This window comes from Sceloporus occidentalis, unplaced genomic scaffold (assembly GCF_023333645.1).
Source record: "Sceloporus occidentalis isolate IW3139 unplaced genomic scaffold, rSceOcc1.0.p SCAF_5, whole genome shotgun sequence".
NCBI classification, from domain to species: domain Eukaryota; kingdom Metazoa; phylum Chordata; class Lepidosauria; order Squamata; family Phrynosomatidae; genus Sceloporus; species Sceloporus occidentalis.
The window spans coordinates 21,430,241-21,453,157 of NW_028316985.1; the positions used below are offsets into that span (position 1 = coordinate 21,430,241).

Here is a 22,917-nt window from a genome sequence, read left to right on the forward strand (position 1 = left end):
GAAGATGCAACGCAGCCAGCTAGGCCTCTCTGGGACTGGGGGAAGTGATGCTGCAGTTGGGTCCTCGGCCTTGGCTACTTCCAGCCCCAGGGAGGCATAGTTGGCTGCACTGGCTGGGGCTGGAGGAGGCAGTGTTGCACTTGGGGCCTCAACCTCAGCCCCAGGAGATCCAGTGCGGCAGGCTAGGCCTCTCTGGGGCTGGAGGCGCTTATGCCACCGCACTCATGGCCTCGGCCAAGGCCTTCTCTACCCTGGGAGGCCTAGCTGGTCATGCTGGATCTTCTGGGGAAGCCACGTGCTCCAGTCCTGGGGAGGCCAACCTGGCCAAGGCTGGAGGAGGTGGCAGAGATGGCGGTGTGCTTGAGGCCCCAGAAGAGCCAGCATGGCCAGCTAGGCTTCCCTGGGGCTGGAGGAGGCGAGGTCACATCCAGGGCCTTGGCAGAGGCCCCAGAAGATAAAGTCAGGGGCTCAGGGTGGGCGCTGGGCCTTCTACCGCCGCCTCCACCTCCATTGCCGCATTTTCTGCGCAGCGGGTGAGCGGCAGGGAGGCCTAGAGCCTGGCAGGCCTCCCTGGGGCTTAGGATAGGGGCTTAATACAGTTTTTAAAAAAATTAATGTTTTTGGCATTTAGTTGTGTGTCCTCCATTTCCCCCAAATGTCCTACATTTCATCCTACATTTCCCCTGTTTTGTGGCATAGAATTATGGCACACCTCGGCCAAAGCTGCCTTTTGCAGGGGCCCAGATGTACAGTGGGTACAGACTTGTGTACGATTTGGTCTCAACACGGTCCCCTCTTGTCCAATCAGCAGTCGACAACACACTCCAGTCGACCTATCAGAGTCTGCCACCACTCTGTTGCCTTTTATGGTCAGCGCCCACACAACTACTCCCACGGTGGCTGCGGCCTAGTCTGCTCACAGGTTGGACCTGCTTTAAGGCGATGTGTGTAGCAGAACCTCAAAGGTGTTGAAAGGCAAAAAGAACTCTAAAGCAAACAGAGAAAGGGGACAGGTGCAGCGAAGAAGGAAAAGTTCTCCGTTCCTCACAGATAGAAATAACTGCTAGTAATATCAGTGGGATAGGAAAGCCATTCTCTGGAGGACTGCCTGATTTCCCTTAGAGAAAGCTGGTCAAGGCAGGCGCCCAAAGTTGTTTTTCCCTTAAAAGACGTTAATCTCAGTCTCTCTCAGATGAGTTTTTAAACACCCCTCTTTGCCTCAGTTGCTTACGGTCTCTGTGTGCTTCTGTTTCTCTTCAGCATTCAAAATCCTGGCAATCTCATAACTGACTAATTAAAATATTAGGAATGGAATTAAAGTCAAGTAATGTTATAAAGAAAAGGAAGGCTCTGGATGTAAACTCAGAAAGATTAGATGCGGGTTTGCCTTCAGGGAAGAAAAGGAGGAAAAAAGATAAAGAACCAGCCTCTAAATCCACTCTTCTGACTGCATTATATCAAGTCACAGAGCATGGAATGAACATAAATAATGCTGATCATTTGGCTGCTTCCCAGCTAGTCTCTGATCAAGAATCGCAGTCAGTATTTAAAAATATTTTTATTTCATCAAGTGACAGGAAAACAGAAGGGCTAGCATCAAAAAGGAAACGAAAAGACAAAATGTACAGAAGACCAGGTAAAGCACAGCAGGCATTAAGCCCAAGCACTAGACAGAACCAGAACCCCACCATCTCCGCAGATTCATTTGGAAGTGGAGGAGCTTGTTCTTTGGAAGAATTAAAGACATTTCTTGACTTATGGAGGAAGAGCCTTCCAGCATCTCTCAGTGGACAGTTACATGAAAGTACACAATCAACTGGTGGTTTGTCTTCCTCAGAAGGTGGAGAGAATGATAAGAAAACACAGCAAAGCTTGGAAAACCCCGCCAGTACATTTGCTCAGAATGACCAAGCTAAAGTTCCACCTGGGGCAGGTGAAACAACTCAGTCTTCTGTTCCTCTGTCTCATGGGAAAAAACATGATTTAGCAATTTCCAATTTGTCAAAATGTTCTGAATCACAAGTTGCCATTGTTACTCCCTTAATGTTGCCAAAAGAGAACATTCAAAGTGCTTTGCTCAAAAACAATCCCTCTTTAGAAATAACTTGTCCACTCAGCAAAGAAGGCGGAGAGCATGGTCTACAGCATATTATATGTTCACCATCACAGCCAATTAAGTACTGTAAAGATATACATGTACATCAAAAAGCAGTGTTATCTACACAAGAAAATAGAATAGTGAAAGTTGAACCGTGTAAAAAATACTGTCATGAATTAATTCAAAAAGCAGTTAGTCATTCTCATCTAAAATCCCAACTTGGTTCAGGAGATAATCTTCCACCTGACAAGACAGTTTCTCAAAATTATGTACAGTCGCAAACTGGTCCAGATTTGGCAGAATCAAGAGAAACTGATGAGGTTGTACAGAATGATGCTGTGTTACAGATATCCAGTGTATGCACTCTGGTAAAAGGTGATGCATTTTACAATTCGCAAATAGCTAATATCTTTAATACCAGTCCTTTGACATCCAGCATGGAAAATGACACTTCTTTAAAAGATTCTATTCGTTTACTTCAATGTGATGATCAGCAATCTGGTATTCTGAAAACTGAATCAGAACCTGAATCAACAGAACCTGAATTAAGCTTAAATGTTTCAGAAGGAAATGCCGTGTTGCCATCACCGTGCGAATTATCAAGGGCTGTTGAAGAAATATTTAAAAGTATCCCAGATTTAGAGATGTCTCAGAGTTACAACAATTCAGATGAGATGAACAAAAGAAATGCTGAGGAAGGGGGAAACAGCCTTCTTCTTCCCGAAAAGAAACTTGAGGAAAACGTGTCTTGTGGTGTTGACAGTACAGACGTGGTGAATGGTAACCAGGAACTATGTCCAAATATAGAGGACCAGTTCAGTTCTAGCACTGGAGGTGGCTTATGTGTTGTTAACAAAGAGAGTACTGTAGAGTGTGTGTCAACTGAGGAAAACCAAGAACATTTTGGAAGCATTGCTGAAGCTCCTGTAACTTTATTAAGTGATCAGCTGAATGAACTTTCAAAAGAATTTCCTTATGGAATTGGCTATCTGAAGACATTAAACGTAACAGGAAATAATGACACTATGCCTAAACCTAATGACACAGGAAACACCGAAAATCTTCAGATCTTAAGAAAATGTCATGATCCCTCTGGAGCAATAGACCAAATTAAAATAACAATGCTGAACTCTGAACAGATGAGGGAAGTATTCCCTGAGCGCAAGAAACAATTCTCCAATAACTCAGAAAACTCTGAAGTTGACTGTTTCAAAAGAGATTCAGAAGCTAACTTGACAAGAAAGAACATTAGCCCTGTTACAACTGATAAAGCTATAGCTGTTGAACCTAGGGAGACTGCATCAGAAAAATCTTTTAAAAGGGAAATTCCAACATATTGTTGCACAGAAGCTTGGATAGCTACAGGATATGTAAGCTCACCATGTCGATGTGCACTGGTGAAAGGATTAGGTTCCAAGCAAGAACTGGATCTGTGTTCACAATCTGAAACTAGGGTTAAATGTAGGCCAAAACCTAGTGACAACAGTAATGTTGACTTTAAACTAAACAGTCAACTTTCAATTTCTACATTAGATACAGTTAGTAAGACAGTTTCTTCAGGAACACAAAGTGTCAGAACCCTGACGAAGATTTCTGGACCCAAAAATTCAAATGAGTGTAAGCCACACCAAATAGATCAAGTAGTTTCTCTGCTTGAAATGCTAAGTTTGCAAAACCCCAAACAAAATAACAAGCACATAAGAAATGAACTGTCACACCATGCATCTTCTCAGAAACCTGTGAAATCAAGGGTGGATACTGTTCAACGCCAACGTATAAAAATTAAACACAATACAAACTGTGAAAGATATAAAGTTAAGCAAGACTCTAGTGAAACACATATGATTAAGGTTCCCACTTTGAATAAGAGTTTGAAAAGACAAAAGGCAGTGGAAAGAAAGAGTAAAGCTTTGGCGATCCAGCATAATGATGCCATAAGTGCTTCAGACTTGAGCAGTGTTGGCTCATTCTCTCAGATGTGCGAAAAGTCCCAATATATTTCTATCTTGCATTCACAAGAGCCTTTAAATGGAAATAAGTTTTTAAACGTAATGGATCTGGAAAAACGTTATGGATACAATAAAGTAGAACATAAAGAAGGGACTGATTCTGAGCATCACTGAACACTATTCTGAGTGTAGTGAATACATTTCTACATGTAGCAGATGTATTATTAAAAAGATAAATTTGGAAAAATACACTTAGAAGCATTTTCATTTGCATAGATGTAGGCAGTCGCAGCAGCAACACTTGTTAACACAGTAGCAATATGATATGCAAGAACCACCGGAAAAACATGTCTGAGATGCAAGAAGTTATTAGGGAGATGTTAGATAGGCAAATAAGAAAATGACTTCAAGCTAATAAAAATTTGCTACAGCCAGATTTCTTCAGGTCCATCGGTGAACTGGATACATCTGTGTTACTGGCTAATTTAATCTCTTTATTTTAACACTAGTTTACAAAATAAATTATAAGCAGTTGAATTCAAATGGGATGAATGTAGTATTTCTTTAAAAAGCTTTTTTCAACAGGGTTCAACAGAAAGGTTAAAGAGGTCAGTGTAATTACATCATTTAGGGGCTGAGCAGGCAGGTTGCCTCTAGAATTTCCTAATTCAAGGACACCAACGGCTGTTCACATCACCCACTCCCACAATAGGCCGAGCGCCCATAGGCGTTGTGTTTGTCATAATATTGTTTTATGCTGTTTGTGAAGAATTGATGGTGCAGTGGGTTGATAGTGCAGCTGGTCACCCATGCACCTATGCACTCAATAAGAAAACACCTGTGGTGGGCAATTGCACTGGTGACTGTGTCTCACCAAGTCCAGGATGCATGCTCCAGACCACCTCTGCAGTCGTCCTGAACTTTCCTGTGTGTGAACACTTGTGTCATGCTGTTTATATATTGGTGTGAAAATGGGCACTTTTTGGGTTGGTGCTGAGCAAACCAGGGATTATGTTGCTCTGGAGTATGGCCCTGGACCGTGTGTTGTATAAAAAGGTGAGGCTCAAAATGGGTGAAACCAGTTTTTTGTCTATGTGGACAGTGCCTTAGAGGCACACACTATGGCAATAGATGTAGAAAGTAATCATGTTCAGATTCAATCCTCTTTGCAAAATAAGCATACTTTAGGGCAGGATAATATTGTTAATAGTGGCAAACATACAATATGTCTAAGTAAGTCTAAGCATTTATCAAATACTAAAAACAAATATAAAGAAAAAAATTCAAAAGGATCTAGATTCAGATTCAGAGTGAAAGAGGTTAGTTGTGAAAGAGAAAACTGAGATGACATCCAGATTAATAATGAGGATGAGCAATCTTCTGATGCAGAAGATTGGTATAGAAATTCAGGCAAATTATTTGAGGTTTGAGATATTAGGAATGTCCTTAAAAACAGTACTGACAACATTGGGTTTAGAGGGTAAGCATAAAATGTGCTGAGATTATATTAATCCTTCAGATAAAGTCTGCATTGACAAAAACAGGATACCTTGGCTTTTGGAAGGACTATATTATAGGTGTTAATGGTGAAAAGCGCACACACACACACACACCAAATATGGGCTTGGGTATATCCCATGAATGTTGATTGCTCAGGCAGTCATCCAAAGAATGAGAATTTGGTACTCCCTGTGAACGATCATTCTTGGATAACTGCATGAACAGTCAACCTCCACCTGAGATATGAAACAGCATACACAGAAGTAGTAAAATTTCTTATCTAATTCTAATCTACTTTGACTAATATAAGGAAATGTTGTTGGGATATAGAGTCACAAGGAAAATGTACAATGTGGGTTTTAATAGTAACCGGGCATTAAAGGGTTACTATGAGCCATAATGATTAGGCATTTAAACAGGGAGTGACATCAAAAAGCGTCAACAAGTAAGTGTCAACAAAATAGTCAACAAGTGCTGTAAAGTATTGTAGAATGCTGCCAGTCTGAAAAGTCACTCAAGAGGGTGGCTGGATTCTTTGTGACACCAGAGGGAGAGGCAAGGCCTAGTAGGCCTCACGGAGTGTGGATGGTGGATGGTGTTGATGTATATATTGTTGTACACAGTGGAACTTCTTCTAAGAATAAAAGCCTCATCTGGAGAAGTTTGCAGTGTCTCTTTGCTCATTGAGAAAGAGAGGGGTGTTTCTCCAGCTCACAAGCTGCTGACTACAGTCACGAAGGTAGAAAATCTGGTACCAAACGTTGATGTGTTGCCTCACACGCTGCGCAACATCAAAAGCGTTTTAACAAATGTAACTGGTAAAACTTGATAACTAAACTGATCTAACATCTTCAATGCCTTGGTCAGCAGGGAAAACCCATAAATGTAGATGATTTGTGCAGTCATCCAATAATGATAATTCATGGTGAGAACCAACCAGAGCAATCTGACAGACCAGTTTGATGAATACCTCATCAAACTACAAATCCCAGGATTCTATAGGATAGAGTAACATGGTGTCGAACTTTTAATTCTGCAATGTGGATATACCACTAGTCTATTGGACCAATATTTTTTATATCTCAAAGGAATACCGAGAGATTCTTGACACAGCAGCCTTGACATAAAGTCTTCATCATCTATGACAAAAATTGTAGGAGATTCTCAGACTATTTCAGTCACTTTAGAGAAGAAGGGAATGCATAATCTGTGCCGTGTGCCTTATACCGAGTACAAATGCTCAAAATTTGGCCAGTGCTAGTCAAATCACATAGGAAGGGAAGGGAAGTGCATTTTAGGCTAAAGCAATCCTCTGAAATTGTTACCAAGCTTAAATCTATTGTTGTACTGAAAACTCAGAGGACAGAATTAAGTCCTCATCTCATACTATTGGGTTTCAACATTCTTTTCTGTCAGTGAATCCTGTGATCAACATTTTATTTTGTTTTATTTATTTACGAACATACAATCAGGATAGTGTACAATAAAATCAGTTTAACCAATTGAAACAGTATAAAACAAAAAAAATCATAGAAAGAAAACGTATTAAACAATATGACAAGTTAAAATAAGACAGTTAAAACCAGGTGGGTTTTTTTTTAAAAAAAAGTATTTAAAAGAACTTAAAAAGCATAGTGCATGATAAAATTTGGATAAAATCTGTCAGGCTTAAAGTTACAAAATTGCTTGAAATTTTGAAACATGGGGGAGACAGATTTGGGGGGAGGAGGATTAAGAATTTTGGAAAAAAATAGATGGAAAATAGGTTTGTTATTTTAAGAAGATAAAATGTATTGTGCATAATTTGGTTTGCTATGCCAGAAACCACTTCATTTTGCTCATGTTTTGGACCTTTGTAGTAAAGTCTTTGGGATTCCCCCCCTCCCCCCGAATGTTTCCATTTCTTTCTCAGGCCTTCACATCTGACTTAGTCCCCCCCCCCCAGAGGCTTTATTATAAAAGCCATTTTTTCTTAGTGCCAGAATGGCACCACTATTGATTTCAAGCAAGCCTCTAAGGCAGGCGTCGGCAACCCCTGGCCCGCGGGCTATATGCAGCCCGTGGAGGCGGCAGGACCGGCCCCAGCCCAGTCCTGCACCCGCCGTTGCATCCTCCTCCTCCTCCTCTGGGCCTCCAAGCTCTCCTTGGCCCTTTAAGTGCAGCGGTGAGGAGGAGGACGAAGCCTGGCTTCATCTTCCTCCTCGCCACCGCCCTTAAAGGGCCAAGGGCAGCTTGGAGGCCCAGAGGCCTCCAGGCTGTCCTCCACCCTTCCTCCGTGGCGGCGGGCCAAGAGGCCTCCAGGCTGCCCCTGGCTCTTAAGAGCAGTGGCAGCGAGGAGGACGAGGCCTGGCTTCATCTTACTCCTCCCCGCTGCTCTTAAAGGGCCAGGGGTAGCCTGGAGCCCTGTTGGCTTCCAAGCTGCCCCTGGCCCTTTAAGAGCAGCGGAGAGGAGGAGGACCAGCCCGGTCCTGCTGCTGCCGCCAAGAGGGCAAGGAAGCCTTCCCATGGGTAGGCTTCCCTGCTCTCTTCGGCTCCAAGGCCAGCTCGGGCCCCTGGCTGGAGCGCAAGAGGGGCAAGGAAGCCTTTCCATGGGGAGGCTTCCCTGCCCTCTTGAGCTCCCAGGGCAGCCTGGGCCCCTGGCTAGAGCCCGGGGGGGGGCAAGGAAGCCTTCCCATGGAGAGGCTTCCCTGCCCTTTTGGGCTTCCAGGGAGGCCTGGGCCCCTGGCTGGAGCCCAGGGGCCTCTTGGGCTCCGAGGGCTCCTCCTTTCCCTTTTCCTCCTCCTCTTCTTCCTCTCTTCCTCCTTCCCCTCTTGTCTTCCTGCTCTTCTTTCTCCTCTTCTTTTTCTTCCTCCTCCTTTCCCTCTTCCCCTTCTTTCTCTTCCTCTCTTCTCTTCTTCTTCCCCTCTTGTCCTCCTCCTTCCTCTCTTCCTCCTCTTCTTCTTTCTCTCTTGTCTTCCTCCTCCTTCCTCTCTGCCTCCTCTTCTTCTACTTCCTCCTCCTTCCCCTCTTCTTCCTCTCTTCCTCCTCTTCTTTTTCTCCTCTTGTCTTCCTCCTCCTCCTCCTTCCCCTCTTCCTCCTCTTCTTCCTCCTCTCTTCCTCCTCTTCTTTCCCTCTTCCTCCTCCTCTTCTTCTTCTCTTCCTCCGCCTCTTCTTTTCCTCTTCCTCTCTTCCTCCTCTTTTCCCCCTCTTCTTTTTCCGGAGGGAGGCCTGGGGCCACAAGGGCCAAAAAGGAGCCTGCGGAAGCGGCCTGCCGCCTCCATGGCCCCCTTCTCGGCCCGTGCAGCCCCAGGCCTCCCTCCAGAGAGAGGCCTGGGGCTGCACGGGCAGAGAAGGGCCCCGCAAAAGCGGCCTGCTGCCTCCGCGGGCTCCCTCATGGCCCTTGCGGCCGCAGGCCTCTCTCCAGAGGGAGGCCTGGGGCTGCACGGGCCGAGAAGGGGCCCACGGAAACGGCCTGCCGCCTCCTGGGCTCCTCCACGGCCCTTGGAGCCCTTTCAGCCGAAGGGAAGGGCCTGGGACGAGTGCCCAAGCCCTTCCCTTTGGCCTCCCTCCCCTTCGCCGAAAGGGCCCCTTGGAGCCCATTCAGCCGAGGGAAGGGACCGAGGAGGAGAGGGCGGGCACACGCCTCCTCCTCCCCGCGGGGCTTCGGTGGAAGCTCCGCCCCTGGCGTGCGGCTCTGCCCCCAGAGGGTGGAAGCTCCACCTCCCCGGCTTCGGCCCCCCCCAGTTGTCTGAGGGACAGCAGCCTGGCCCCCGGCTCAAAAAGGTTGCCTACCCCTGCTCTAAGGCGAGAGTATCCTACAACTGAGACAGTGTAGTAGAGAAGGCCTTTTCCTGATCTTTAATATACATGTATGTCTTGGGGTTATCAGTTGCATAGAATGGGGTAACATAATGGGTGTCTATAGGTCACACATATTGGTCTGAACTTCCTAAATGTCTAACTGCTACATTTGGAACTTTTAAAACAACAAATGTTTTAATTATTACAGCTGTCAAAAGTAAAAGAGAAGACTGGTTAAATTACGCTCCTGTAAAAAGAAGAAAAACTGAGGAAGATGGAGCTCAAGGTACCTTTGGTTCTTGATTGGTTTCTTACTAAGTCAAGACTACTGATAACTGTGAGGGCTCTCCTCACACCTGTCTCTTATTATGAATGATACATACAGAATCTTTTCTTTCCAGATTCAGATGAGTTTCTTGATGGGACAGAGGGATTGGAGAGGAGCCCTGAAATTAAATTACACACACACACACACAGTGTGACCCTGGGAAGGCAGGTGTGATTTGCATGTGGATTGTTCTGTTGCTAATGGCAGGCCTCAGAGTGGAAGGGTCTGCAAAAGAGGATTAGTGGCTGCTTGATTAGTGCTAATCCTCCCACTAATGGCTTGCCGTTAGCAACAGAACAATACACATGCAAATCACTCCTGCCTTCCCAGGTTCACACAGTATATATATACCCAACTCCTTTCTAGGCAAGCATTCTCTGAAGATGCCAGCCACAAATGCTGGCAAAATGTCAGGAATAAACTCTTCTAGAACATGGCTGCATAGCCAAAAAACCCCCACAAAAAACTATGGATGCAGGCCATGAAAGCCTTCAACTTCATGTAATTTTGAATGTATGGTGACCCTAAGGCAAATCCATCATAGAGTTGTCTGAGGCTGAGACTGTATAATTTGCCAAGGCCACCCAGTGGGTTTCATTGGCTGAGTGGGGATTTGAACCCTGGTCTCCAGAATCATAGTCCAACTCTCAAACCACTACACCATGTTAGCTCCCTATATCATAACCTATATAATCATAATTTGATTTTACTGCCAAAAGTTGAATAGGTAGACTTCACAATGTTAATGGACTATAATTTGTAGCATTTCACGAAGAAGATGCAAAAATTGAGCATTTTTTTTCAGGAATCCCACCATTTCAATTTTATGGAGAGGGCCCCAAGGTTAATTTATGCTGAATTATCTAAATCTGTGCTTTCAAAGGCTGTAACTGGATAAACTCCAAATTATTTTTGCAGTTGATGATGACATCCCACTTGATACTGCAATAAAATTATTGGATAGAAATGAAACATTTGGTATACCTCTGAAGGATTCTCAAACAACATTTGAAATGTACAGGAAAATGCATCTGGAAAAACGAAGCCGAAGCTTGGACAGCAGTCCCTCAAATTAGATATCTGTAAGTTTGAGCAATCTCATGGGCATGTTTTTTGAAATATACATGCTTTTGCTTTGTTTCACCAAGGCCACCAAACTTTTATGTATGTAATCAAACGTGAGTGACTAATTTGAACAATCTAGAAGTCAATTTTTCAACATTTGTGCATGTAGTTGGTTTTGTCACTGTTCAGAATGTATTTTCATCTGCCTATTTAAATTATTTTGTAAATTGTTAAACACTCAGATATGTCCCAGCGGATCAACCTTCTTGGAAGTTTTTTAATTCCAGCAGATGGTCTAATTGATCAGGATGAAAGTACTGCAAGCCCAAAGAGCACCCAGGAACTTTCGCCTGGCTTCTGTTTGAGGTAGAGAGGAATGATTTTGCTGTTCCTTAAACTTTGGGGAGGTAATCGAATAATGCGCAAAAGCAGGCAAGCCTCTGCAGTACTTAGCAGGGGCTCTGGGATCTATGAATGCTGCTATCCAGTTTATCTGGTTCATTACACACTTATCAGAAAGTGAACTTTCATATTGTGTTTAACTTCAATTATGTGACGAATTCATGTATGTGTGCTTCTTGTTATTAAAGGAAGCCAAAGACTATTGTTAAGTACTACTAGAGTGGTTAAAATGTCAGTGGATTTGGACACCCAACATTTTGATCAACTTTATGAGGGTAAAGATTTCATTTGAGTTCTCAGTCAGTTGTTTTAACTGTACAAAATCCCTCTGTAAGCTATATTAGCTAACTAATTGAAATATGTACCCTAAACGCTCCTAGAATGTCGAGTATTGTTTTATAACTGTCTTTTGTATTTTTTGATATTTTGGAAATTATTAATGTAATATTGGGGCATTTGTTGTTGTTTAGTCTTTTTAAAATGTTCAGTTACACACACAAAATGACATCGTTAAATTGAATTAAAAGCACATTTATTTTGACATGGGTGTGTTTGTGTATTGGTAAAATTTACCTGGTTAAAAATTAAGTGGAACGGTTAAAGTACTAAATGTGCTTCATCCAAAGATTTGCATAAACAAAAAGGCACAAATGATTTGCGCAAATTGTCCCTTCCTTGTATTATGCTAATTCTTCCTTCATTTTAGTCACAGCAGTACTTTTCATTTCTCCTTCTTTTGATCAAATTCATGATCTTCTCAAAGAATCCTGTTTGCATCCTCAGGTGGTACAAATAGAAATATATGGCAATAACATTGGAGAAGCAGGGGCCAAGGTTACATCCACCAGACCTGTATCAACTACAGCATCTAAGTCAGATCTGAGTGATTCTATCTGCAAAGTGCTGTGCAAAACTCCTCACAATGGGCTACTGAGTAGATTATGTTCTGCTGTTGCGAGGCAGAATGTAAAAGGCCCCATACCACTTGAGAGAGCTCTACTATGTGGATGCAATAGTAACAGTGAAGAAAGATTTTTTTTGCCACCACCACCACAGCATATGCTTTCCAGTCAACTCTAGCCCATGTTTGCTTGGACTCACTCTAAGTCTTCTGCCATTATTGCTCTAGTCTCTGTTCTCTCATTTCATTGGCACCAGCTTCCTAGTGAACCAGGGCAGTTGTTCAGGGTGACCAGATGTTATAACTGCAAAGAAAGACAAGGCAACACAAAATGTAAGACATTCAAGAAAAATGTAGGACATTACAAAATAAATATGAATTTATTTTATATTATTTATTTACAGCTAAATTTCATATACTGTATTTTACTGTATACACTATCATATTTTGAAACTTTTCTTCCTTAAAATGTCTTGTTGGGTTGCAATATACAGCGCGCCCACTCCATATGCGGGCGTGCCATATGCAGCTTCTGGTTTATGCAGAAGCTGCACTGCAATCTACTGAATGACGTGTGCACCGTGCCACCGCGAGCACGAGCTTATGCGGTATTTGCCTTACGCGGGTGTGGGTGTGTCCGGAATGGATCCCTGCATAAGGCAATGCTCCACTGTATTAATAAAACTGGACGAGACAAATGCTTAAAATTGTACTTTGCAAGCAACAAATCCTTGACTGAATTTACATTTAAATTATTCCTTTCATTTGTCCATTGTGCAGAAAGATAAAAAAAAAAACTTTCAGTGTTTGCGTTGTTCTCAAGCAGCACATTGCCTTAACACATTTGCTGTCTTTTTCCCCTCTGAAAAACAAAGCATCCTGAGCTCTGTTTTTGAGTCTTATCTGTTGCTGTCCCTAGGAAAAAAAAACTTTAGAAGGATTCATCATGTTCCCCTATTTGCAGAGAGGACAGAGCTGCCAAGTAGACACATTACTTGAAGGAGAACAGGAGACACAATGGCCCGTTACAGATGGGCTCTTGAGGTGCCCCCATCACGTGCTAGGGGTTGGCCGGGGACCTAGCGTCCACACCTGCCTCACTCCTAGCACGTGATGAGGGCCTAATAATGGCAGCGCCCTATACACACAGGCGCCGCCATTATTACGTGTCGGATGCATAGTGTCTGCACGTCGCGCGGCGCTTATGACGTCGTGAGTGCGCCATTGGCGCCTCACGGCGTCAACTGCGCCGTGGGAAGAAGTGCCATTTGGGGGATTTTTTGCTCCGCGCAGGAGCCGCGCGGTTTGGCTGCTGCAGCTCCCTCGCAGAGCAACCAGCAGCGCCAGCAGACCGCTGCTTTTAGGCGGTCTGTAATGCGCCAATGTTACTCAATGAGCGTGTTAATTGTGCTCAAAACAGAGGATGTTTGGGAATTCCTCCTGGACAAAACATTGAAACATGTCATGAAAAAGCAGGACCCTGGGCTTGCTTGGTTCCACAATATCAGAGAGGATGTGTGGACAATTGTATCCACTGCTCTTCAGTTCTAGAAGGCTTCAATAGGAGCACCTGACATGGCAACAGGAAACTTCCCAAGAGTTGTCAGAAATCCACCTGAATCCATAAGCCTCCTGGGACCATCCTAATCAGCCCCCACCCCTGCAGAGGCTCTTACTACCAGTGAGTGTAAACTCCACAGGATAGTGATCTGTTCAATGGAATTATAAAATTCCTCCACACTCAGACCACTATCATGCCCTACACCAAAAACTAGATCCAAAAGGTGTCCTGCACCATGGGTGGCACTAGATACTACTTAGAACAGTCCCATGGTAGTCATGGAGAACATGAAGATCTGGACTGCTCCTGACAGAGAGGTCTCCACATAGATGCTGGAAACCCCCCAAGTGCTAGCCGAGTGCCATCAAGGCCAACTCAGTGGACTCAGAAAGGGAGACTGATGAGCACAGGGTTGGGTGGTACACTCAACAGAATCCCTATTCTGTACTGACCACCCACACTTAAGAACACACATTCAAATCTAGTAGACTGTGTATGGGAAGTGGAGAAAGCTGAGAGAGGTTAGTCCCACAGCTTCATCCAGGGAGGTCTCTGTGATGTAGGCCATGTTGTCATGTTGCTCCAAGAGCAAGCCAGCCTGGATCAAGGTTACTTTTCCATTTACTGACCTGACATTAAAAAGCAGCATTTTTAGCTCAGGGAGCCTGCTGCCAAAACAATTTCAGGTGCAGGGACAGCTCAGGGGCATCCAACACTGTCCCTGTCACCTCTCCCAATGTTGATAGCTCTGTCTTCCTACACCATCTCCCTCTGTTGAGCCAGGCTAACACTACAGTTGTCCAGTGCAGGATGTAGCTTGTTTTTGTTCTTCTCAAGGTTGTGTGTGTTGGCACTTTGACCATAGTTTCAGCTTCTATGAAACTTGAGCAGTTTCAGCAGTTTCAATATACTAGCAATCTGTCATTGCTCAGCAAAAGCTAAAACAAACAATGCTGGGGTATTTATCAGTAACTGGCTACAAGCACTTGTGGCCAGCTCAGAATCATTATGGAAGACTCTAAATACACCCTTTGTGGCTCCTGCTCTGAATATGTCATAGTTACTGCCAGCCAGACCATTAAAGGCTAATTTCAACTGGGGACAAAACCCCAAAACCCTGTCTCGTTTTGTTTGCTTGTTTGGAAAAGCTCCCCTTTTCTCAGATTAAGGGGTAGAAAGGAGGCTGTTGTAATGGGAAATATTCCACCCTACAGGACAGAAGGTAACTCCCAGTCATCTTCCCAGAGAACTTGAGGCCTCCCACCCACACAAAATCAGTCTTAACTTTTTACTTTGTCAGAGAAGACAGTTCCAGGCTGAAACCATCATCCAAACAACCCTCAAAATGTTCCAGGTGGTTTAGCTGTACAAATGTCAGTTCCAAAGAATTAGCTTGAGGCTTCTTTATCTAACATGATCCTTAATATGTGACTGGGATGGTAATTCTGTACCTTTATCATTGTGTGCGGTCAGTAGATATCCTTGCTGAGATTATATATCTTTGTTTTGTGATGCTATTGCTACTTCGGGGCCACAGTAAGAAATCAGACTAATTTAAACTGGAGTTTGCAAATATGTTGATACATGAGTGAGGTCATAACCATTCCCCTGTTAAGATTTTTGGAAATGGTGCATTTGTCAGCAGAACAGCCCAGCTTTCCCAGAGTTCCACCACAGTGGATCTCAAGCAAACTGGATCTCAAAGGCAGTAGCTTTTGTCTTGTTAATGGAATTTAAAATTTACTTCCTGGACTGAATCTCCCAGTACCCACATAGCCAGAAGGAGAAGGGGATCACCTGCATGAATACCCTTCCATACCATCTGAATTGAAGACAACAACCACAACATCTTGACCAACTACAGGTTATGACTAACATCATCATCGCCCCCCCCCTTTTTTTTTTCTTGCATGGTTTTTAACACTTTTGCCTGTTAAAGAAGCCAGTGGAGCTTTGAAAACTTTAAATATGTATATTGTGCATTTTGTTTGTCCCAATAAAGGTATCACTGTTTTGTGGATTTTGGAGGATACTGTGCTCCTCAAAATAGGTAATGCTTATTGTTTCTCCAAATGCTGGGAAGATGGCAGAAGGTGCCCCCAAAGACCAAAAACAATACATCTTTCAGTTTGAAATGTAAAGTGACCTCCAAAATGAGAAGGATGGGAAACAACCCATCCTGAAATGAGAAATGAAAACAAGCCAAGATTTTTTGGTTGGTTTTTGTTTTCAGATTTCCCCAATGAGAATGTCAACCAAAGAAACAATTCTGTCCTGCAAAACTGTCCAAAGATATTTAAAAAAATCCCTGCAGTATAATTTCATGTCCCTCAAAAACCTGTCTTAACACTCAACAATGAAATGTGTTAATTCATTTAACCTGAGTGAGCAGAAAGCTGTTCAAGTATTGTGACTTCATGCTGGCTCTTGATTATGAAGATATTTAAAGTACCTAAAAGCCTTCTACCTAATACATGGAGGAAAATTTCTTCACATAAACCATAAAAGGCCTCTTTTGTGCCATTAATATATTTCTTTTCCACTTGCTGTCTACCAAGTTACTTTCTTTTCTTTCTCCTTCCATTCCTTTCCAGTCCTACAAAGATTGATTCTTCTTCCTCATGTCTACTTTTTCCACCTCTTTCCTGTTTTAACCATTTTGATCTCCCTTTCTTTCCCTAAACTTTCTCTTTTCTGTTTTATTGTCTCTCCTCCCAAGGAGCAGTAAGGACAAATCCAACGCACATAGTTGCCAGTTCTTTCATCTGAAATATAGCCAACAATATCTGGTATGTGTTGGTAGACTCCCATCCAAGTCCTAACCAGCGCCGAACCTGCCTAGCTTCCAAGATCATACAAAATCTAATGCTTTTAGGATACCGTATTTAGGAGGGCTGCAACTAGTTTACAAAATTATTTTAAACTTGAATCTCTGGTTGTAATATATTTAGAGCGATGCTTTTGTTGTTGTTGTTAAGTGTCCCTTACTTTGGGGTGAATAATTTCCTGGTCTTGGTCCCATGAGATGAAAAAATGCTAAGGAGATAAGACAAGAGAAATGCTTAGTGTTCGTTGCAAAATCATTTCAGAACATTACTGTCAATTCCACAAGATGACAGTGTGGCAATGGCATTCTGTATGAGCAAGCCATTGATAGAGTGGTTTTTAAAAATCTCTTCATTTAGCTCATTTAAATGTGTCCCGATTGAACCAACTGACATTGTAAAGAAGTAAAAATCGGAGAACAAGAAATTACTTGTACCTGAAGGGTACAAAATCACAAAGTGAGCGTCATAGCATGGTGCAATGAGCTCTGGAGACAAATCTTCAGGGTCCTTTATTTATACCAGAAGTTTATAAGTCACGGGGTTATCACATTGTTTATGATCAGCCTTGCGTATACTCAAATCTATTATAAAGTCATAAACATGATATATACTAGTCTGTTCCACCCTTGTAAGCAGTTGGCAGTACAAGTTTCTTTTCTTCTTGCTAACTCAGCATGTCGGCAGGTACATATCATCTCCCATGTCCAGCCACCCATCATGTACTCCCTGTAACTGTCCACCCATGGGCGTATGTCTCCAGGAAATACTCTACAAGTTACATTTAAAATTACAAGGCCCCAAGTGGATTGTCATAATTTTTGAAATATAACTATTTGTGTGCCTATTTCTCAAAAGTAACAGAAATAGTTACTTTCTCAATATTAAAAACCTACATTTGAATGGTACAAGCCACTAGCCCAGTGATGGTGAACCTTTTCGAGGCTGAGTGCCCAAACTGCAACCCAAAACCCACTTAATTATTGCAAGTGCCATGTCCCTCTGGCTTTCTATTAACAAACTCTTGCACTAGCCTATGGTACAAAACACTCTCCTCCTTTCCACCTAGAATTCTGGAAGAGACCTCAAGGATCATCTAGTCCAACCCACACCATGCAGGAAGACACAATCATTCCGGACAGATGGCCATCCATCCTCTGTTCAAAAACCTCCAAAGAAGTAGACACTACCACTCTTGGGGGAGTGTATCCCACTGTTACAGCTCTTACAGTCAGGAAGTTCTTCCTAAGGTTTAGATGGAATCTCTTTTCCTGTAGTTTGCATCCATTGCTCTGTGTCCTAATCACTGGAGCAGCAGAAAACCAGCATACTCCATCCTCAATATGATATCCCTTCAAATATTTAAACAGGGCTATCACTGTCACCTCACTATCCATAACAGAGCACAACATTATGGCATGAGCAAGCACTGAGATTGATCCACTATCGTTTTGTAATGCCATATTGAATGCCACATGCTTAAAAAGCAACTAATAGTTCAATTACATTGTGTTACCCCTTATCATTGTGTTTAGTCATAGCAACCTTACTTAAGGTGCATCTACACTGTAGAAATAATGTAGTTTGACACCACTGTGCCATGGCTCCATCACAGAATCCTGGGATTTGTAGTTATGTGAGGCGCCAGTGTGGTGGTGTGGTTTGAGCACTGGATAAGGACACAGGGAAACCAGAGTTTGAACTCTGGCTTGGCCATGAAACCCACTGAGTGACTTGGGTAAGTCAGACACTCTCAGCCTCAGGATGGCAATGGGAAACCTCTTTGAAGAAAATGGCAGAGAAAATCCTATGATAGGGCTGTATAAGCCAGAAACGATTTGAAGGCACACCACAACCGACAAGAGGCACCAGCAGTCTTTGTCAGAGAAAGCTAAACACCTTGTAAAACTACAAATCCCAGGATTCCATAGGATGGAGCTACAGCACTTAAAGTACACTGCTACCTCGGGTTACGAAATTAATTCGTTCCGCTATTCCTTTCGTAAGCCGAAAATTTCGTAACCCGAAACGCTTTTTCCATTGAAAATAACTAATGCGTTCTATGACCTCAGACTGAACCTGCAAGTGAAAACAAAGGTACAATAGAGGCCTATTAAGCTAAGTACCCTACAATACAATGTAATACAAAGTTGCCTGAGGCACTAAAGAGCTTAAGAATGACATGCAGGTCCATTCTAAAGTTTCTAAAGGATAAAGAAAAAAAATGTTTTTGACTTATCTTTTGCTGGTCTTGGCATCTGGTCCTGGCATCTCAGAGTGAGGCAGGAGGAGGAGGAGAGGGGCAGCCAAAAAAGCCAAATTTAAACCAATTCAACCCAATTCAACCCAATTCAACCAATTCAGCCAATTCAGCCAATTTAGCCAATTCAACCAATTCAGCCAATTTAGCCAATGCAACCAATTCAGCCAATTTAGCCAATGCAACCAATTTAACAAAGTTAACCAGTTTAACAACAATTTTTTTTTTTTAAATTTGGTGTTTTTTTTAAGGGTCACCTTTTTTTTAAGGGTCACCTTTTCCCTTCTTGGATGACGGTTCTCCCTCTCTAGTGAAGAACTGGTCCAAGGATGTCTGCTTTTGCCGGGCCTTAAGCAGGTTCTTAAAATGGCTAAGGCAGACATTATCAAAATGGGCAATGGCATGGCTGGTGAGCACCTTCTCAGGGTGGTGCTTCTCAACATATGAAGACACATTGTGGAATTGCCGCAAAATGTCTTTAATTTCTGCAGTTGGCAAAAATGCCCCCGCAGCCTCCTCCTGCTGGCCCCTGTCGAAATGGAGCACGTCCTCATCCACGGCCGAGTGTTGCATGGCCGCCAAGGCCTTCAGGTCCTCTGTTGTCAGGTCCTCGCTGTGCTCCTCGATGAGTTCCTCCACGTCCTCGTTGTCCACGTCGAGTCCCAGGGACCTTGCGATGGAGACGATCTCAGCAACCTCTTCTTCTTCACCTGGCTCAGCACCCTCGGTCTGTGACCCTTCCAAGGAAGAAGCATCAGGCCACAGCTTCCTCCACGCAGCAATCAGGTTGCGCCTGGTGATCTCCTGCCAGGCCAAGTCCACCATCTTCAAGCACACGACGATATCAAAATGCTGCTTCCAGAACTCTCAAAGGGTCAGCTGTGTGCTCTCCGTCACATCAAAACAACGCTTGAACAGGTGCTTGGTGTAGATCTTCTTGAAGTTGGCAATCACCTGCTGGTCCATGGGTTGCAAGAGGGAGGTCGTGTTGGGCGGCAGAAACTGGACCTTGATGAAGGAGAACTCATCAAGGATGTCCTTCTCCAGGCCATGCGGGTGCGCAGGAGCATTGTCCAAGAGGAGGAGGCACTTCAAGGGCAAATCCTCTTCCTCCAGGTACCGCTTCACAGTCGGGGCGAAGATACTGTTGATCCATTCCACGAAAAGGAGGCGTGTGACCCATGCGCGGCCATTGGAACGCCACATCACTGGCAACCTGTCCTTCTGAATGTTGTGTGCCTTGAAGGCCCTTGGATTTTCAGAGTGGTACACCAACAGGGGCTTGACCTTACAGTCCCCGCTGGCATTGGCACACAACGCAAGTGTGAAGCGGTCCTTCATAGGCTTGTGGCCTGGCAATCTCCTCTCCTCCTGGGTGATGTAGGTGCGGCGAGGCATCTTCTTCCAGAAGAGGCCCGTCTCGTCGCAATTGAACACTTGCTTCGGGACATAGCCTTCCTCCTCCACCATGGCCTTGAACTCGATGACAAATGCTTCGGCGGCCTGGTGGTCTGCGCTGGACGCCTCGCCGTGACGGACGACAGAGTGGATCCCGGTCCTCTTCTTGAACCTTTCAAACCAGCCACGTGATGCTTTGAATTCCGGGGTGGCTGGCTCCTCCTGGGAAGAAGTTCCTTCACCTGCCTCCTTGCTGGCCAGGTCTTCGAAAATGGTGGTGGCCTTCTCACAGATGACCGAGGTGGTCACAGTGTCCCCGACTCGCTCCTTTTCCTTAATCCAGAGGAGCAGCAGGCGCTCCATCTCCTCGTGCTTCGGTGTCCTCTGCTTGGCAATCGTTGTCACGCCTTTCGCTGGAGCCACAACAGCTCTGATGGCCTCCTTCTGCTTGAGGACAGTGCCAATTGTCGAAGGGTTTCGTCCATACTCCTTGGCAATGTCCACCAAGCGCACGCCCCTCTCGTGCTTGGCGATGATTTCCTTCTTGTCCTCCAAGGACAAGGGAGCCCTCTTCTTTTTGTCACCGCCGCTTTTATCTGTGGCTTTCTTGGGAGCCATAGCTCAAGCCTAAAAAGGACAAAAGGCACAGGCACTGAGCAAAAGCCACAATTGGAAACCACCCCCACCCCCATGGTCACACTCTCTGGCCCAAACTTGCAAAACTCACACCCCACACTCTCAAATCATCACAGCCATGACCAAAGCACCTCAGAACACAAACCCATAGGCCAAAACCCCCAAATCTGAAAATGCAACCCCAAAGTCACACTCTCTGGCCCACATCAAATCAAGGCCAAACATGCAAAACTCACATCCCACACTCTCAAATCATCACAGCCATGGCCAAAGCACCTCAGAACACAAACCCATAGGCCAAAACCCCCAAATCTGAAAATGCAACCCCAAAGTCACACTCTCTGGCCCACATCAAATCAAGGCCAAACATGCAAAACTCACATCCCACACTCTCAAATCATCACAGCCATGGCCAAAGCACCTCAGAACACAAACCCATAGGCCAAAACCCCCAAATCTGAAAATGCAACTCCAAGGTCACACTCTCTGGCCCACATCAAATCAAGGCCAAACATGCAAAACTCACATCCCACACTCTCAAATCATCACAGCCATGGCCAAAGCACCTCAGAACACAAACCCATAGGCCAAAACCCCCAAATCTGCAAATGCCACCCTATGGTGAGACTCCCTGGCCCACATGGGACCATAGCCAAAGTTTTAAAACCCACACTCCACACTTTGAAAACAGCAAAGAAAAAAAAAAAAAGAAAAAAGCAAGCCAGCACCCCAAGGCCAAAACCCCCAAATCTGCAAATGCCACCCTATGGTGAGACTCCCTGGCCCACATGGGACCATAGCCAAAGTTTTAAAACCCACACTCCACACTTTGAAAACAGCAAAGAAAAAAAAAAAAAAGAAAAAAGCAAACCAGCACCCCAAGCCCATAATCCACAAATCAGAACATGCAACCCTATGGTGAGACTCCCTGGCCCACATGGGACCATAGCCAAAGTTTTAAAACCCACACTCCACACTTTGAAAACAGCAAAGAAAAAAAAAAAAAGAAAAAAGCAAACCAGCACCCCAAGCCCATAATCCACAAATCAGAACATGCAACCCTATGGTGAGACTCCCTGGCCCACATGGGACCATAGCCAAAGTTTTAAAACCCACACTCCACACTTTGAAAACAGCAAAGAAAAAAAAAAAGAAAAAAGCAAGCCAGCACCCCAAGCCCATAATCCACAAATCAGAACATGCAACCCTATGGTGAGACTCCCTGGCCCACATGGGACCATAGCCAAAGTTTTAAAACCCACACTCCACACTTTGAAAACAGCAAAGAAAAAAAAAAAAAGCAAACCAGCACCCCAAGCCCATAATCCACACAGCAAAAGCATGCTCACACTGTCTCACCCCACAAGAAGAAGGTAAAAATCCATCCACCTACCTGTAGAGAAATTCCTGATGGCCGGTCTTGATCCGAAGAGTACACCTGGCAAAGGCAGAACAAGTCCAAAGGCAGAAAGCCAGGAAAAGTCCAGACCAACAGTGGAACCAAGAGTTAGAGCTCAGAAGAAACTCTTGCTCAGACAGTCCACAAGGCCAGACAAAGGAGCAGATCAATGGAAGCCGACTTTTGTTTCTGAAGCCAGGCCACCCCCCCAATTTCGTTAGCCAATCCAGATGATCAGCTTGATTTCTCAAGCCAATCACTGCTGCTAACGAAATTCAAAATTCGCGCCAAAGCTAACCCCTAACCCAGCCCCCTTAGCTTTCCGTTAGCCCTGGAAAGCCCTGGAAAGCCTGTAGCTGCACTTTGCATCATTTGAATTTCGCGCCGAAATGGATTTCGTAACCCGAAAAACATTTCGTAACCCGGAACAGTTTTCCCCAATCCAACTTTTTCGTATCCCGGAAATTTCGTAAGCCGATCATTTCGTATCCCGAGGCACCAGTGTAGTGTCAAACTACATTCTTTCTACAGTGTAGATACACTTTTAGTTGTTATAAGGTACCACAAATTATTGAAAGAAAGGAAGGAATTTGAAACAAGTAACATGTTATTTATAACTAGCTATTTCCAAACTCTGCTTAAGACTTGATGATACACACTGGACTCGATGTGATTTCAATTAGAAAGGACTGTGCAACTATTCCAGCTTTTTATTAACACGAATTTTCCCCAGAAAAAAAAAGGTGGAAGAAGCTGAGAAAAAAAAGGAGACTCATGAGAAGATTGCTAGGAAATCATGTAAAATGCACTGATAA

The 22,917-nt window shown here is 44.1% G+C and overlaps 2 protein-coding genes across 3 annotated transcripts in view; one reads left to right on the forward strand and one right to left on the reverse strand.

Annotated features, from left to right (window-relative positions):
- RESF1 (retroelement silencing factor 1) overlaps positions 1-22,917 on the forward strand; it is a 59,832-nt gene that overhangs the window by 23,035 nt on the left and 13,880 nt on the right. The window contains exons 4-5 of one of the 2 annotated variants that reach the window (XR_016281491.1): positions 9,536-9,613; positions 10,574-10,737. Coding sequence is in view for 1 of the 2 variants with exons in the window: in XM_089527836.1 (XP_089383962.1) it covers positions 9,536-9,613; positions 10,574-10,731 (236 nt within the window). In the remaining variant the exon portion in view is untranslated. Of the gene's footprint in view, positions 1-9,535; positions 9,614-10,573; positions 11,664-22,917 lie in introns of those variants that run through there. The other variant, XM_089527836.1, reaches the window with a different exon arrangement.
- On the reverse strand, positions 14,066-22,272 carry LOC149311750 (putative CENPB DNA-binding domain-containing protein 1). Its single transcript, XM_089526604.1, has 3 exons — positions 22,097-22,272; positions 20,111-20,694; positions 14,066-14,213 (listed from the first exon to the last, which is right to left on the reverse strand). Exons 2-3 carry the CDS (start codon positions 20,683-20,685, stop codon positions 14,066-14,068), a joined length of 723 nt encoding a protein of 240 aa, XP_089382730.1. The 5' UTR covers positions 20,686-20,694; positions 22,097-22,272.

Bases quoted from the DNA above. Each gene is read 5' to 3' on its own strand.
- LOC149311750 (XM_089526604.1), bottom strand. From the start codon at position 20,685: ATGGCTCCCAAGAAAGCCACAGATAAAAGCGGCGGTGACAAAAAGAAG. The intron at 14,214-20,110 runs GCAAGTGTTCAA...TTTTAATGTCAG, and splicing joins GAGGAAGGCTATGTCCCGAA to GTCAGTAAATGGAAAAGTAA.